General features: G+C 41.7%; 1 protein-coding gene and 1 long non-coding RNA gene across 2 annotated transcripts in view; one reads left to right on the top strand and one right to left on the bottom strand.

Moving 5' to 3' along the window:
* Positions 1 to 5,181, top strand: part of LOC112549541 — a 36,695-nt gene extending 31,514 nt beyond the window's left edge. The window contains exon 3 of the long non-coding RNA XR_003092994.1: positions 4,809 to 5,181. This is a non-coding gene — a long non-coding RNA (uncharacterized LOC112549541). The remainder of the gene's footprint in view (positions 1 to 4,808) is intronic.
* Positions 1 to 17,859, bottom strand: part of MYOM3 (myomesin 3) — a 43,616-nt gene that overhangs the window by 17,472 nt on the left and 8,285 nt on the right. The window contains exons 6-21 of the mRNA XM_014517824.2: positions 16,498 to 16,593; positions 15,680 to 15,768; positions 10,665 to 10,709; positions 10,333 to 10,473; positions 8,763 to 8,924; positions 8,243 to 8,384; positions 7,959 to 8,158; positions 7,178 to 7,231; positions 6,542 to 6,669; positions 5,618 to 5,801; positions 4,411 to 4,582; positions 3,526 to 3,647; positions 2,624 to 2,811; positions 1,467 to 1,593; positions 741 to 919; positions 550 to 664 (exon numbers count right to left, since the gene is read on the bottom strand). Coding sequence (XP_014373310.1) covers positions 550 to 664; positions 741 to 919; positions 1,467 to 1,593; positions 2,624 to 2,811; positions 3,526 to 3,647; positions 4,411 to 4,582; positions 5,618 to 5,801; positions 6,542 to 6,669; positions 7,178 to 7,231; positions 7,959 to 8,158; positions 8,243 to 8,384; positions 8,763 to 8,924; positions 10,333 to 10,473; positions 10,665 to 10,709; positions 15,680 to 15,768; positions 16,498 to 16,593 — 2,144 coding nt within the window. The remainder of the gene's footprint in view (positions 1 to 549; positions 665 to 740; positions 920 to 1,466; positions 1,594 to 2,623; positions 2,812 to 3,525; positions 3,648 to 4,410; positions 4,583 to 5,617; positions 5,802 to 6,541; positions 6,670 to 7,177; positions 7,232 to 7,958; positions 8,159 to 8,242; positions 8,385 to 8,762; positions 8,925 to 10,332; positions 10,474 to 10,664; positions 10,710 to 15,679; positions 15,769 to 16,497; positions 16,594 to 17,859) is intronic.

The following is a 17,859-nucleotide window of genomic DNA, read 5'->3' as shown; positions in this document are numbered from 1 at the left end:
TTGGATGCATGACAAGGTATGGCTGGCCTTGCTGGCTGCGGTCTGGCATTGGCGGCTCATGTTCATCTTGGAGTCAATAATGTCTCCAAGATCCCTTTCCGCCTCTGTGCTTTCAAGAAGCGAACTCTCCTTGATAACATGTACTAACTGCAAGCCTGTTTGTAACTCCATCTGCAGTGTGCATGAAGCTGCCACTCTCAAATACATTACAGACTTTTGTGAATGGCATAAAATGAACTCAGAAAGGAAGGATGATGCAGTGGGTGAGAAACTGGCTAAAGAGCTATGTTAAAGTCCCTAGCCTCTTCATGGCTCAGTTCCCCATCTCCCCAAGAGGTGAAGCAGCCCTTCCCTACCTCACTGGGGTGCTGTGAGGATTAATATTCCGATGAATATGAGGCACTCGGAGATGGTAATAAGAACTCTGTAAGTGTCTTAGATAAACAGTCAACATTTCCCTTCAAGCTACTGCCTGTGCAATCTACCTAGTGTTTTTTTTATTGAACAGAACTCAACAGACATATAATATAGTCAGCCTTAGTTGCATACCTGGTTTGGTTTTAACCACCACAGGATCTGAGGGAACTGAAGGAGGACCAGCCCCTGCTTTGTTCAGTGCTCGTACTTGAAAAATGTAGCATTTCCCTGTCTCCAAGTCAGAAACCTGTGAAAACAAGGGTAATAAATAAGGAGAGCATTAAATGATAAGGAAGGCTTGGAGACTTCGTGTCTATACAAACCCTCATGTGGGTGCTGGATACTGGCTGCTTATTTATTTGCTTCCATTCTTCTGACCCTTCTTCACACACTTCTATGTGATAGCCAGTGATTGGACCTGCTCCAGTATACAATGGTGCTTCCCAGTGTAGCATCAGGGATGTGTCTCGCACTTCAGTGCACCTCGCATCATAGGGGGGTCCTGTTTCAAGGAAGGTAAGATTGTCAAACAATAGCATTAAAAAATAAATGGCACAGTAATGTGCCTCAGAGCACAAGGTAGGTAGGTTGATGGCAACATATGAATACAGGGCCCAGAAGAGGTCCTATTAGCAGAAACTGCTTAGCAGGTATTCTATAACAACAACCACATTTACCTATTTCATAACCCCTGCACTGATATATTATACAGACAGCCTAGCACAATCTGTCAAGATTCCCCATGCTCTGAAAATAGGATCTGAGAGCACTGGGCTTCTAGCTGGTTACAAGAAGTATGGCAGGGATCTTATATGAATTACTTTTACTGAAGTAGTGCCTAGCAGTTGCAGTCAGGAACCAGAACCCCACTGCACTGCATGCTGTGTGAACAGGACAAAATCATGGTCTCTGCCCCCAAATAGCTTCTCTCCATGCTGTGAAGATGGGATTTCTAAGCATGAAGGCTCCCAACATTTCTTACTTGGTAGCATGTTTTTGGGTAGGGGCTCTGGAACATTTTCCTGGTTGCTTACATGTGTTAATCTTACCTGGCTGTGGCATGGTCCATTCCTCACATTTGAATAAGTCACTAGGTTGAGACATTTTCCCAACTCCAGCCATATTCACTGCACAAGCACGGAACTCATAGGAGTGCCCTTTTTCGAGGTTGGTCACCTTGGGATCAGAAGCCGAGGGATAATATTAGTAGAGCCTTGTATAGCGAAACGTGTTTGTAATTTGAACCTTAAGGCCATATTTTTATGATAGTACACAAGGATCTTATGAACAATCCCCAAGTCACCCTCCCACCCATTAGCAAAGAGATTTTGTAGATAACTCAGTGCATCAATTAGAATCATCCTGCTTAAGCATCATATTAGGAAAGAAAAGAGAGATATTGTCAAATGGTAGTGTTGCCCTTTGGGCCTGAGCACTTAGCTAAAAGTTGAGATCTCACAGGGTTGTTTCTGCTCTGTGATATGAATCAGGCATTTTCTTGATGGAATCTTGTTTTCTTATGAAAAAAGCAAATGGGGTTGTATCCTTGAGAAAAGAGAAGCAGGAAGTTTCCTTGCTCAGGAATCCTTCAAGTCAGCCACTCTAGCAAGTGCTGTGCCCAAGAAGTCATGTCTTCCTGCTTTTATTAAAGGTCACGCTCAAAGCTCCTGCTCCTGGCTTTCTGCTCCAAAACACACAGCCTGCAACTAGAATCCCAGTTTCTATGTATGCAGACAGGGAACTGCTAACTCCACACAACTTATCTTTCACCTGTCTTGTGGCCTAGTGCTTTGGACAGTAGCTTCATAGCTCCCAGCTCTTTACTGCCTAAAGAGGTTTTATTGAACTTAATGAACTTTCTGTTAATTCCAAAATAGATCTCACAGTCATCCTGTAAAATAATTCAGAAAGGATACATGTGATGTTGAGTTATGATGAATTAGAATTAACAAGAATATTGTGTTATTCAGAACTCTTCAAATAGCCCCAGAATGTGCTGTGGGACAGGCCTGAACAGAGCTTCATTGCAAGATCTGACACAGAGACCATCAGACTTTCTGGGGCCCTCAAAGCTGTGGGATGAGGAAGTATTTTTGGAGGAGGGAAAGGGAAAGGTCTGGGCTACAGAAGTATCAGTGCCTACATTTACAGACACAGCTTCCCAATTCCTTTCTCAGAAACACAGCATGGAATATGAAACTGATACCTTATAGGTTCGTTGGGGAATAGGCTTAATATTGATTTCATGCCAGTCTTCCTCAGAGTCATCATGCTGATCCAGGAAGTAGCCCAGAATCTTTCCTCCCCCTTTGTGCTTTGGGGGTTTCCATCCAATGACCATATCATTCTTCCCACAGCTCAACAGGGCAAAGTCACGTGGTGCCGATGGACAAGCTATGTGATAATGGTGAGAGAGAGAAAGAAAAGAAAATATAAAATGTAATAGAAGCTTGCAATCCAGTTGGAGACCAAGAAAATAGCTGTGGAAGTTGAGTTACTTGGAATGACTTCTCAGCACCAGGCATGTTCCTATCAAGCTCAATTGTCATTTATACTACAGCCCCTTTACATCACTTGAGCAGTGTAAAGGGATATTAAAGGCCTAATTTCCATCCAAATTGTTTGAGAGGAGGATTTTGGAGATTTTCAATCCTTTTGTGCCTTGTTCTGTAATTTTAGCTGTTGATGGGCAGACACAAAGGAGACAGGAGTGAAGACAGTGATGTGATAGATTGGAGAATGATGAAGGGGAGTTATGTGACTGGAGTGAGGGTTCCAGATAAGCTGGGTGTGTAATTATACATGTGGCCTGGACTAGAGTAGTGCAAGAAACTGACCCAGATTCTCTGCTTCTTTCACCATGCACAGTCATTTACGCTAGTGCAAAATGACTGCAGTGAAGGTGTAACACTACAACAGAGGTGTAACTCTACAATTACTTCATGCACATACAAAGAATGCAAGTTGGTGGAGAATCAGGCCCACTCTACTTCAGTGAGATGCTGGTTGTAGCTATTTGTAAATGGTTTGACCTACCTGTGTGTAAAAGACATTTATGAAGGAGCTCTATTTCTATGTGGGGGCATGTGTGTATAGTACACTACTTACCAATAGCTGGCCTGACAATAATGGGATCAGATTTTGGTGAGCTTTCACTCAGTCCTGCTTCACTGACAGTTTTCACACAAAACTCATACTCCTTCCCTGTCTGGAGTCCAGGAACAGTGAACCTATAAGAGATGATTAATTGGTTTGCTCTCATCTATTCAAAGCACAGGCAAAATGTATCCTTGAACAAATAGTGTATCCTTTTCTTAAACTAACACCTTATAATTTAAAATGCTGTTATTTACCATTAGAGTTTAAACTCCACGGAATCATACAAATTACATAAATCACTTACTCCACTTTATACACTACGTTATGCTGCCCTTTCAGCATCTGATGAAATGAACTTGAGTTCACAAAAGCTTGTACTCTTGATATATTTTATTTAGTTGGTCTATAAGGTGCAAATCTACCCTGCTTTCATATAAATGGTGACATATCAATCAATTGGCAAATACAGGTTAGATTTTGAGAGGTGCTGAACTTCTCCTAAGCCTTGACAATTCCCAGTGAAATCACTGGGGGTTTGAGGCATTCAGCACTTCTCGAAAGTCAATACCTAGAAAAGATATTTTAGTGGGTCTTTCTACAGCAGAGCAACCTTAGAAAGAAAGGGTGTTTAGTGGCAGGGAGTTTAATCTGACTGGTCAGGTTATTATTCACATCAGTATCCCTTTATATTGCTCTGCCAGTGGAAAGGGGCCATAAATGACATTTTATACAAATTTTATGCAGATTAGTGTGCAGGTGGCTTAGAGTACATGAGAAGCAGGTGCATGAGAGTCAGCCTGACAGATTTTTGTGCTCTAAACTTCAAGTGTCCCATAAGCACAGAAATCACAGCTGATGCACCACAGTTTCACAGTGGAGGACAACTATACTCACTTGTCACATGTCACTGGTTTATTGTTGACAGTTTGCCATTCTTCTGTTCCAGTCTCCCGACAATATATGTAATAGCCGATGGCCTCCTCCTCCTTCACCTTATCCCAATGCACAACAACAGACGTCTTGGTGTCTCTGAAGGCAAGGACCTGAGAGGGAGGTGGAAGGGGAGCTAAAAAGGAAAACATGGAACAAAAAGGAGTTTATTTTATTTATGAATGCTAACTCACTTCCATAGGTAAATTGAGATGTTTGATCTCCTCTTGGCCAGAACACCATTTCCCATATCAGAGTGTAACCAAGGGCATCGTTTCCCATATCAAAGTGTCATGAACACATCACTGCAAGATGACCGTGTTTGGATTCATCAGATCTCATTCTCTTTCCATTTCCACCAGTGTCCAATACTACCATTTCCAACATCACCACAGCACTACCATTTCTACCAGTCAGTCCACTGGTTGCAACAGAGTTATGCTTGCTTTACAGCTGTCAAAACCAGAAAAGAAGCATGTGCAATTTGGGGGCAAAAAAAGCATACATATCATTCTGCAAAATGGCAGCAGCATGCAACAGCATGGACAACATCTGGACAGCTTTGAAATGAAAGAAGGAAAAAGATGAATGCAAAGGCACCATGGCTGAACTTTTCCCCAACTTATGAGAAACAAGGGTTTGAGTCCATGTATCCTTATATTCTAGATGTCTCAAGCCAACAAGGAAAATAAAACACTCATGCCCACAAAGACTGAAAATTTATTTCCCCAACAAAACACCCCATTTCCTCTTGCTGTTCCTTTTAGAGCCCTAATAACAGACTGCTTCACCCACCATGGTAGAAGAAAGCTGTTTCATTCCTTTGGGCACCATTATATGCATCATCTGTCTTATAGAATGCACAATATATGAAGCCCTTGAATGAGACCCAGAAGTGTGCTTGGAGGAGAATATTGGGATTTCAACTGTTTCATTTTTTTACCATTTTTAATTCCAGCCTTATTGCTTGGTTAGATTTACGTTGTGCGGTGACCAGCTGCAAAGTAATGAAACATGGATTTAAGGCTTTGAGAGACTTCCTGAAGTCAAAGTGAGCTCTGTACAATGGCCTAACATAAAGGGTCAAGGAACAGGAAAAGAAGCTTGTGTTAAAGTTACAAGATACTGCCTTTTCCATATTGTTTGTATAACTCATGATTTTGATGATTACCTAATTTTGTTCCAGGAGATATGGGCTCACTGGGCAGGGACGGCTCACTCACGCCATATTTGTTAACAGACCTCACACGGAAACAGTAGGGTTTTCCTTTAACAAGATCAAAGACTGCAAATCTTGGGGATGCCACGGGGATATCCAGATTAACCATTTGCCAGCAGTTGCTCCCTGCAATTGACTGGAAGGGAAAAGTTGTGATTTAAAATCCAGAGAAATCAGAAACTTCTCAAGCAGTAACACCGTTACACTTTAGGGCAAGGGAATACTGGGGCAGAGGTGGATTCTAAAGTTTTGTCACCATGTAGTTCCTCTCACCCTCTTCATGCTTAATGGGCCTGGGAAGGGTTATACCATCCACAACGCTGCTACAAACTCCTTGATATAGCTCTGCAGCCATGCTGTGGCATGAAGAAGAAAGACTCCGTCTCATCTCCCCTGTTTGCATTCATTATCAGACCCAACTTTGTGGGCCAGGCACCAGATCTGGATTTGCGTACTTGTAACTGTGGATCTAGGGAAAGGTTAGCCAGGGCAGCTTGGAAACTGCTGTCCTCTGGCTATCAACACACTGTGGATGTACTGGCAACAGCTGCAGAAGCTTCCCCACACACTGCCCTCTCACGGTGTCCCATTCTAGATCTGCACTGACACCATTTAGGGAGACAAAAATAATTCACCTTCTGCCAAGATTATTATCAAAGGAACCAACTGTGCTGGTGGCTTTTTGATAAGGAGGACCCTCTCCTTAAGGAATTGAGACTTACCAAGTCATTTTACACAGACCACCTCTAAAGTGTCATCAGCTGTTCTCTGTTACTGTTGACCTGTCTGACAGGTCTCTTAGTGGTGACATGTTCTATAACCCATGGCCAGTCTCCGAAGCAACAATTCTTGCCCTTTCATTGGTTATTTCCTTACCTTTTCCACATAGTAAGTCAGTGGCTCCCTGCCTCTAGGATCTGGTTCATCCCAAGCGAGGGCCACGTAATCTTCTCTGATCTCACTTGCGTGGACATTGGTGGGTGGCAGTGGGATTTTAATCTTTCCTATGGGAAGTCAGAATTTCATACAGACTCAATTATAACATAGCAGGAAAACTGTCTTTTTTAAACAGGTACATTTATGCCTTTCCAGTATTAAGTAAGATTCTTCAGCGTGAAGAAGTCTTTGACCTTTTGGGAACATAATGGTAAACTACCCAAACTATTTGTTTATTTGCTAAATTTTGAGTGACCTCATGTCATTCCCACCAAATGAGGGGGATTTTATGAAAGTGAGTTTGACACATATGAAAATGTACCCCATATCTTTCTTTTGTTTTTAAACAAACTTTATACTGCTTCCTAGCCTCTAACTGTGGGCTTGATAGTCATAAGTTTAACCGTATCAAATGGCTTCATTATAAACCAGACTAGTATTCTGGAATGTTTCTGTTTTTATGCAGTGTAAGAAAATATTTTCTTGTACATATTTTCCCCCTAACCTCTTTGGCATTGCTGTATTCTGAAAAGTGCTTCTTTATGAAAATCAGATTAAATATAAATTTAAAATTACCTTCCAGTTCATCTTTGGAAATTTCTATCTTCTTTCCATCATCATAAAGGATGGCTAGTGATTAAAAAAGTCAATATTATTCACCAAGGATAAGCCATGGGTTTAGAAGAAAGGCAAAGACAAAATTGATGTAATTTCCTTATGTGCTTTCAAATACCATAGCTGCAGTATTTTGACCTTCTCTCTTTCCAAATCAGACTATGTCAAAAAAGTGGAGCAAGCTGAAAAGTAATTAAAAATACATAAACCTCCTTGAAACTTAAACAAAGCCATCATTTGGGGCTAGATTCAGGTTTTGGTCTAAGGTTAATTTTTGACCACTCTTGCTTTTGTCTTCCCAATTCAAGCACTGCAAGTGCAGCCAGGTAGGCAGAGATCACGTGTTTTGGGGTAAGGGAATGACATGTGAAACAACAAGAGAAAGCCTCAGCTAGAGCAACTGCCAGGTTCTTGACTTCAATGGATCTATGATACTTTGCAGTAGTTGAGGATCTATGATACTCTCCCATGCAGTCTTGTTCTGTTCAGTGCTTATAAAATAGCAAACACAGTATAAGTCAGTCTGCCTTTGGTTGTTTTAGTGTAGACCAATGGATTCATCTAGTAATTCTGCTAGCGCTTAAATATATATGTGGCATAGTATAGTGCCATAGGAGCCAGGTGCAGTGAAAAGCAGCAGCAGGGGACCTTGGGTAAATTATGGTGAGTTACACCCATGAGAAATATGAGAATATTGTCCTAAGAATAAATATGAGAATATTGTCCTGTTTCTGATACATACTCATCACTCTTTTGTCCTCATTGGGGTCTCTCATTGTAACTGGGTCACTGGCCTTTGAAGGATGACTGATGCCTGTGTGATTGACAGCCTTAACTCGGAACTGGTATGTCGCTCCTTCAACCAGGCCCCCAATAGGACATCTGCAGGCTTTCACAGGCTTGTCATTGCATGGCACCCAATCATCTGTGCCTGCCTCACACCTGAAATGAAACAGAAACCATGCATTTCATCCCTGGTGTTTCTCCAAGATGTTGCAATCTTTCTAACATGCTTGCCATACAGACCTTTCAATATAGTATCCAAAGACTGGACTTCTTCCACTGTTACTGGGTGCCACCCAGGAAAGGATCAGGCAGTCTTTATTCACATCATGGCACTTCACATTGAGTGGGGATCCAGGGGCACCAGCCATTGCTGCCACAGCATCTGAAGAAATACAGAACAGTGTTGCTTAAGTTCTTCTGCCTCCCCTGTGCAATGAGCCCTTCAGTCTCTCAACTCTTTTTTTTCACAGAGGCAGTTTGGTGAGTTTAGCATTTTAAGTTTGGTGTGATGCAGCCTGCAGGACAAGAAACACACAAATTCTGTGAATCTTCAAGCACCTACGTATCTTTGACTATCTGTCCCCTAGACATAGTCTCACTGGCTTGTGATGAGCCTTAGCCTACCAGGTGCTTAGTTACTACTGAACAGGGGGACTCAGGTATTTTTGGGACATTCTGTTTGGAGAGTCACTTCATTGTGAATTTTTCACTTCATTGAAAAAAGGCTTTTGTTCTAAGTAGGATAAAAGCCCGTACCTACCTCTGACAAATACATAAGCACTCTGTTCATTGTATCCATCCAGTGTAGGGACACGGATAGTGTAGAATCCCTCATCTTCTTTGTAAGCACATGGCACAGTCAGAGAAGCCTCACGATCCCAGCATTTTATTTGCTGATGTTTGGAATCCTTCATCAACTTGCCTAGAGTAAAATGAAAAGGAAGTTAAAGAAAACTTAACTGAACTGTGTCCTGCCCAGGAGGCACACTTATTTTACTCCTACTACTCCTACTACTAACACTATCATCATTATTATAGCAGCTAGAAGCTGTAACCATGGACTAGGGACCCATTGGGCTAGGTGCTTCACAAACACAAAACAACAAGATAGTTTCTGTCCTAAGAGCTTGCAAACTAAGCATTAAACTGGAGATAACTGGTGGATGCAGAGATATACAGGAGCAAATTGAAACAGACAATATTAGGCAGCATGGTAGACTGCTCATGTGCTCTGCCTCCTGTCTACCCATTGTCAAGTGTTTGTAGATATGAACAAAGGAGAGTTTTAAGGAACAATTGGAAAGAGAAAAACTCTGGTGGCTTTATGCATGTTTTAGAGGAGCTCCTCCCACACGTGAAGGAGAGCAGCAGAGAAAGCATGAAGGTGCTAACTTGAAAACCTAACAAGCGGCTGATGGAGGCTGGTGTCACGGGCTGGTTGGAGGTAGGGGCTGACTTCTTGAGAGTTCACTTCAACTTAGAAATTCTTCCACTAAAATTTAATTAAAATTGATATGTTGCCATGAAACATTCTGATTTTGACAGAGCAGCATTTTCCAGAGGGAACCTGGTCTACTGACATGTTTATGAGCAGCTGTGCTGGAGGACTTACTTGCATTCAGTGCACAAGGTCTTCAGTACCCTCTGACACTTGAGCTAAAGAATTAATTCAATTAGTGCTGATTAATTAGCAGCCTCTGAGGGAGAGGTGACATATGCACTAAGCCAGGGCATCTTCAACATATAAGAACACATTCACAAAAGATGGGAGAGTTCAGCTATAGATCCGGTTCTGTGGCACAGGCCTACCTCTAGTGTGGCTTGCTGCTTCCACAACTGAGTCTAGTGGAACTACTAAAAGGCAAAAGCATTCTCATTGTTTAACTCCTTAGGCAGGTGCTGCCTCCCATAGCTTTGATCCTAGCAAAGATCAACAGCCTTGACTTTGCAACTATACTTATGCAGCTATGCGGCCTCTGTCCTACACTCATACAGGATGGAAGACTTTACTTCATTCCTCAGCATCATCTTTGCTTTTACAGCAATATAGTAGCAACACACTATGTTTTTACCATAGAGAACCAAAAACCTTAATAATGTCTTATACAAGGAAATTAATTAGGTTCCACATTCCTCTATGAGACAGGTCAATATGATGATCCTTGTGTAATGGATAGAGAAACAGAGGTAAAAGCTAAATGACAAGGGGCAGAACTGGGAAGAAAATCTAAGAATCCTGATTGCCAGTTCACCTTTGCAAGCATTAAACTGCAGCGTACAGGCTCAAGGAGGTATAAAAACAAGAATTGCTGATATGTAGGAATACACACCATCTCTGAACCAGCTGATGTCCCGTTGATGCTCAAGTAAATCAGAAGAAAAGTAGCAGGAGAGGGTGAAAGGTTCCTTCTCTCTCGAGAACAAGGGTTTCAGTGCAAAGGCAAAATCTGCCTCTTTCCCAATGAGTGATCCTTTGAACCAAGAGTGAAAACATGGAGTCATAATACAGACCAGCAGTTGAGCATTGTTACCCGCTAGCTACAGCATTGAGTATGGGTGGTGCTTTTTGTACAGAATCAGGCAAGTGGAAGGAGGCACACCTTGTCTGAAGGTACCAGCAGGCCCTAGCAAGAAATAAAACAGTGAGGAATCATTTACTCACTTTTATATATTTCTGAATCAAATCCTGACTTCTTCCCATAATATTCTGTAAAAGAAGAATACACACACTTAACAGATTTGGTTTCATTGCTTATTGTCCTCTTAATAATATACAATTGGATTCAAAATGGTGTTTCATTTCTTCAAAACAGGAAAAATGTGAAATGTTAACCTTGAAAATACCTATGGGGTAAAACACTGACCCACTCACCTGCTCATGACTCTCCCAAGTAATAAGAGTTTGTCTGTAAGAAACTGATTAATTTTACTGCTATAACTCCTCACATGGACACTGTTATTCATAATGACTGCGCTCTCTTTTCAGTTTAGCTTGTAGTGACAAAAAGTTATTTAACAAAAGTCCCTTCTTTAGTTATATCATTATAGTAATACCCTTACATTTCCTTATGTAGAAAAACTCTAAGTCAGCAGCTCCCAAACTCTGACAGATAGCGCACCACCAATTTAAAATGATACAACTGTAAGTACCACCAGCAAGTTTTTCAATTCAACTTCAAGTATAATATAACTTTTGTCATATAAAATAATTATAATAAATCTGTTAATGCATACCGCTGACAGGTTGTCTGAGTACCACCGGTGGTACCCATACCACAGATTGGGAATCGCTGCTCTAAGTCCTTTCCCAGAATATTTTACAAATTAAAAAAAAAAAGATACATGACTGAAATGCTGCCCCTCTGGGACAGAGCATAACGGCTCTTCAACACCACACAGAAACACTATACAGCAGAGAGCAGAACGTATATATTAGTGAAGGTGGAATATGGCCAGGACAGTAAGGTTAAAACTCTGCTATTGTAGAAAGTGATAAAGGACCTGAGTGACTACCAGTGGCTTGGATCTCAGGTTAGTGACTCATCTGAAGGGCATCACATCTAGTAGCACAGACCATTTTCAGACATGGACCCACTGTTGACTCAGAGAGAAGAGCATCACCTAAGGTATCACTGGCAGCACTTACTGCAACCCTATACATGTTCCTCAGGGATCTTGTACACAAGCAATGATCCAGCCAAACTTTACTTAGCTTGGGAGTACTGCTGGGATTACAGCGCAAGATCAAGTGTCTTTGAGCTGGAATCTAAGAATAAATACACTTGACACAAAATGTAAATGTTAGCACTCTCCTTTCTCGGCCTTGTTTTTCCTTCCTTCTTCAGTAGCTAGCACCTGGCAGTATAAATGGGAGCAAATTAACAATCTCCAGTGAGTTCATTCTGGTGTCTTCAGAGGCAATTTTCTGTGGCTGCAAGTGAAAGGATTGTGCTGGGAAAGCAAACTGGGCTTTGCACTGCTATGGAGAAATCTACCATTTACAAGTGGCCTTCTATCTGTCCCTAGCCACAGATGAGCAAATGGACTCTTAATACAGCCTGCTCGATGCTTTGCAAAGCATTACTTTGGGGATCCACTTGATAGGTCAATGACCAGGTGAAAAGGAAGACCTTATAGAAACAGAGCCACATGAAAGTGGAAGGTGGGGGGAAAGATGGTTGAAGCACAGCGTGATAGAGAACTTAAAAAGGAAATGCCAGCCTGATCCAGGATAAAGGGGACCCCCAAATAGTGTTTATAGACAGAATGAATCTCCTGCTAAACAGAACCAGTTGGCCTGGGGACCTTCCAGGACAGCAAGGGCATTCCAGACAATGTGGGGCCAGGAGAATGGATGCCATTGGCCTGTTCAGTGGGACAGGGAATGTTTCCAGCGTGTGCAGGATTTAAGGCTTTGGCACAGTCTCTATTTTTGGAATATTAGACATGAATAGCACAAGGCAGGGTCATATTACTGGAATGGCATCAGGAAGGGTCAAGGGAGAAAGAGTAGCACGGGCCTATGAACAGCCAACATAAGCAGCAATGTTACAGTGCTATTTGATGTGCTGATATACAGTGCAGCCAGCAAAGACTCCCTGAAGGACAGTTTAATCAGGTACTACGAGGTGTTAGGGCAGCACTCTCATCTAAGACTTTCTATTAACATGCCTTACTCTGGTCTCATACCATTTCTGGTTCCACAAGGAGATTTTTTGAAGAGAAGGATTCTGCTGGGGAAGGCCGGTGACCGTCTCACGTTATTTACACAAAACTTTTGCCTTTGGAAGCAGTAGGAAGCAGATTTTCCAGTGCTATTTGTTTCCAACATACCACCTCTCAGCAACAAGTCAACATCATTCTTCTGATGGGATTTATAGCTAGTTTGGGGCACTAAATGTAGCCAGCCGTAATATGCCAACCACTTCCTGAGGACTTTAATATCTGTGGTCTTTTCCCAAGATTGTCTTATAGTTTTAAGCTCCTGATTGTTAGCGATAAAAAGCCTGGCTCTCAAAGGTATAGAGACACTGAACATAGGATCTGCAGTGGCTCAGACCTTCTGAAAATCAAGCCAATACAGTAGGTCCTCATCCTGCCCTTGGGGATTCCTTTTCTGAAAGTTTACTTCCCTGGCTGCCCAGTTGATGCTTCACTGCTTTCTCAGTTGCCCCTAAATACAAACAACAAAGACATTTTGCCCATTTGACTCCAGGGGCTATATCCTATTTCACTTTATGCACCTAAATGGCATGTAAGTAATTGTGTAACTGCAATTTTTGATGATTCCAGTGTGCCCTGCATGCAAACATGGCAGCAGCAGCAGATCTTTCTGCCTTTTAGCCCAATACCTGCGGGAGTGACACAGTTGCTCACCTTTCAACCAGAGAGATTCTGAACCTGTATCTCTTGCTTCCTAGGAAGACTAGACATGCCCAGGACCACAATCGGGGCTGGACACAGGCATGGGCAAACTGGGAGGCTGCCCAGGGCTTGGACAGAAAGGGGGCCTGAAAATGGTAATTTTTAATTATTATTATCATTATCTCTGGTGAAGGGGGAGCCTGATACTAAAAGTTTGCCCAGGGCCACCAGAAATCTAGGTACAGTGCTGGCCACAATGGGAGAAGAGGTCTGGCTGGAACTCAGGGCCCCCTCTCTTCCAGGGCAGCAGCTACCTCAGTGAGTCATGCAGCCATTGGCTTGTTCTGTGCATCCTGGCCCTATATAACTGGTAATAACTGCCTCTCTTCACTGCCAACTAGAGCTGCATGGACTTGCGCACGCATTGCTGAATTGCAAACTGTATGTTAAGTGCCAAAAATTGTAGTTATGCAGCTGTGTATGTGCCAATTAGTTGCATAAAGTGAAACAGTATTTAGCCCTTGGTGTTCCCACTGCTGATTGTTTTGGAGTTTATCTTTGCTTTATTTGGGTGGCAAAATGAGCAAGACTTTTTGGAAATGAATCTTACTGTTAGGCATGCTTTTGATTTCCATCTCAGCCTGATTTGCTTGCTGGGGGAGAGGATAAAAACAAGCATGTGACGGATGTTAGCCATGTTGCTAAACACAGTTTCAAAAGGTACTGTACTACAACAGTAAGTGTGGTATAAGAACCCACATAGAATGGAACAGTTACACAACACTGCCTTTTTATGTTCTTTCTCTGTTAAGGTAAGGATAATCCAGGCTGGTTGGTCTGGGAAGCCTTGCAAACAAGGAGCTGCCATTGTTTTTATAAGCGTGTCTCTTGAAGTGTGTGTACGTGGGTGTGTGCGCGTGTGTGCATGTGCTTGGTTAAATGCTGAATTCTGACTCACCCAAGGCAATGTCTGACCAAAGGATTTTAAAGATATTATGAACAATACATGTCCATTACAAATCCCTGGTAAGAGTCGTCTTCAGGTTGTTCAGATTTGATCAATATACAGCGAAGAAAAAGAACAGTGACAACGTGGCCTGAGAAGCCGTTTAAGCATGAACACCAAATGAATGATGCAGAACTGATCTGTCTGCATCGTTAGGCTGGATTTGCATGTTATGATGCCAGAGGAGCCTCTCTCCTCTATACCAATCAGACCTTTGAAGCAGCCATAATGGCATCTGCTACCATTTCAGTTATTCTTTTGCTCATGCCAGTGTCACTGTCAGTTGTCTATAGTTATGTAGGTAGATTCCAGACCAGGCTTTTTTAACAGGGGTGTTTTAGATATGGATTACAAATGTCAAGGGCTAACCAACAATCACAGGAGATGACATTGCCTTTTCCCTGGCCTAAAGCTCCAAATCATTTTCCTTTGTAAGCACAGTTAGTTTATTTCCTGCCGCTTCTCCACGTCTTTCTTTAGCTTGGGCAGAATCTTGCTACATAATTGTCCTGCTTGGACTTAATAAAGAAGTCTATTCAAATTATCACAACAGTTGCAGAGAGCAGAACTTTGAACTTGCTCATGAAGGGTTACTCTTTGGAGAGAGCTGTGTGTACATCAAGAGAGATCCTCTGGTAATGCACTTTTTTTCAGTCCAACCTTCAAAATGACACTAGATCCTTTCTAAACTGCTGTACTTTCCAGTTAAAACAAATCTCTGGGTTCTAAACAGTTGGATTTTGTCATAGTTTGGGCCAGTCCCTTCTGATTTCAGTTCAGTTAAAATAATGGTTCAGCCCTGCAATTACACTGTATTTAACTCAAACTCCTGACAGAATTAAGCATCAGGAGAAATATCTCTTTCTGTGGAGGTCTTTTGTTGTTGGACCACCAAACTGAACCTGCTGGTTTACATGAAAATACATGAAACAAAATTTCATCCCCATATCAAAGTGATCTCAATACCTGCTTTGAAAAAAAGCGGAAATAATTAACGTGAATAAATAAAATTAATCTGTATGTAGAAAAGGTGTGGGTGTGGAAATATATTGGCATCATTCCTCTTTGTACACACAATGATTTAGACCAGCTAAACACTTTCTGGTGGTCTGAATATTTGCTTTTGTAATGACAACTAAAATAAGACTGTGGCTAATCCTTAATGTGGAAAAATATATCAGTTGATGCTACTCAAATATTATAGTATTCATTTTGTGCAGTTCTAGAGACTTACTTTAATTAAATTGTGTTGAAATATCCACAAAGATTTTTTTTTTAATCAAAAGGAAAGTAAATTTTCTACTTACTTCTGACAAGCACCGAAGCAAATGAATAGGCCTCACCATAAGGGTTTTTAACTTCAACACTGTATTCAGCAGAATCTTCCATAGAACATCTGAAAGAAATGAATTTGTGTTTTCCTTTTGAGCTTCAGTCTTTGGTTTTCAGCACAGAGGGTGAATTTTGATCAGTGTATATTAATATAGACTGTTCTTTAATCTCACAAGTTAGAAAGGAAAATGAGTTTTTCACCAGTTTATTTTTGGCAATAAGCAGTTATTGAGAATTAGACTTCTAACACAGTTTTCTCTTGATGCGCAAAGAATTATGAACACTGGATGAAATTTGCCCCATGCAGAAACAGTGCAGGACCTCTGAATCACTGAAGCTCCACCGAGCTTATACATATATTACTTATGTATCACACCAGCTTTTCGTTCTATAAGGATTCTGAACTCACCCAGAGCTCTAAGCCCGCTTAAAGTTTACCATGAATGCCCAAACTTTAAGGTATCCCTAGTGAAGTATAGAGAACTAAGGGGCATAATGAGAATCTGAGATAGATCATGAAGATTTTATACAAGCCTCCAGTGACCCAGATTCAAACAAAATAAAATAATTTTAACCCCTGACTGAGCTATTTGAAGTATTGGGCCGCATCACAGCAGGTAGGGGGTTAGCTCAGGTAAAAACCTAGGGCCCTGTGGCAGGGCAGTACATCAGACTTTGGCTGCATCAACTTTCCCTCCCCAGACAAAAACATTTTGTTTGGTATAGCTGACTCTTGTAAGCACAGGCCTTGATGCTAATGAAGGGGGAGCTGAGCAAACGGTCTATACTTTACCTGCTGATATAGAGCGTGAGTGTGCCAAACTTGTTCTGCATCCTGTATTTTCCTGCTGGAGCCAGTCGGAAATTAATAGGGATTCCATTTTTATACCTAATTAAACACAAAGATGACGTGTCATTCAAGAGGGATTTGCCATTCTAGAGAAGAATAAGCTGGTAAATTTAAAACTTAGTTTTAAAAGAAAGGAGCAACACCTGGTTTAAAAGGGCAGTTTCTTCCACAGGGCACAGTTGAACTGGAGAGTAGACCACCACCAGGGAGCTCATTCTTAACTTCTTGATTCTGTGCCCCAGCCTAGTACAATCTGAAGCAGCCTGGGGGCTCCTCTAACTTGCACTACGTGGTGCCCCAGGGTCCAGAAGCTACCTGAGGATTGCTAGCAGACACCACAGTCCAGCCATCTTCTCTGCCTGCTGCCTTCTACCCTGCTTATACCCTCAACTCGAGGTTGTGGGGAAGGAGTTATTGCAGCTAGGTTTTTTTTTTTCAATCTCTGTGTGTTCCTTGGGGACTTGCAAGTGGTTTCTCCTCTCTTTGTACTACTTGAATGGTAGAAAGGATCCAAACTGGGAAAGCAAATCTTCCGCCAAAGCCCCTAGCAAAACTACCTGAAACTCACGTGTGAATACTACACCCATTTGTATAAAAGGATGGTCAATTTAATCCCTTTATCTATCTGACTGAGGAACTAAATGTTCAATTTGTAACGTGCTATTACTGATCTTTTTTGATGTTTCTGTTCTTCCATTGTTAGCAGTAAGTTTTGCAGACCATCCCCAGAGATCTCCCTGGCATTTTCCATCCTGTGGATTTGTAACTAAGCAAAGCTGGTAAATAGAAGAGTTGCCTTGTATTTCTCAAACTGTAAAGGCTGTAGCAGCTGAATAGATAAGCACATATGGTATCCTGGTTGGTAGCCAAGCACCAATGGTGTGTCCACAATGTTCCTGCACCTGTCTGGTTCATAAAAGACATGTAGGCTGGTTTAACTTTTTGGCCAATGACCAAGATGCAAGAGCGTAAGCTAGATATAGGAAGTTAGTGTAGTGGCCACGCTCCAAGGCAAAATTTTTTATCAGGACAGAGGCTACACTGAACTGACAGCTGATGGAGTGAATCAGAGAGGCTAGACCAGTGGTTCTCAACATTTTTAGACTTGAGGCATCTCACAGTAGACTCCAGACACCCCTTGGAAAATGCCAGCTCTTTGTTTTCTCTTACTTTTTGAGTAGTGAAAGATAATAAATCATTCTTCTGTTGCAAAGAACTCAGAAAGACCACAACAGGCCACAATGTTTTTGACACTATGGATTTCTGTGAGAGTACGTCACAAAACTATCACGATAAAAATAATCC

This window comes from Alligator sinensis, unplaced genomic scaffold, assembly GCF_000455745.1.
Source record: "Alligator sinensis unplaced genomic scaffold, ASM45574v1 scaffold337_1, whole genome shotgun sequence".
NCBI classification, from domain to species: Eukaryota; Metazoa; Chordata; order Crocodylia; family Alligatoridae; genus Alligator; species Alligator sinensis.
The sequence above is the reverse complement of the archived record's forward strand: the minus strand, read 5'-3'. Positions and strand labels throughout refer to the sequence as shown.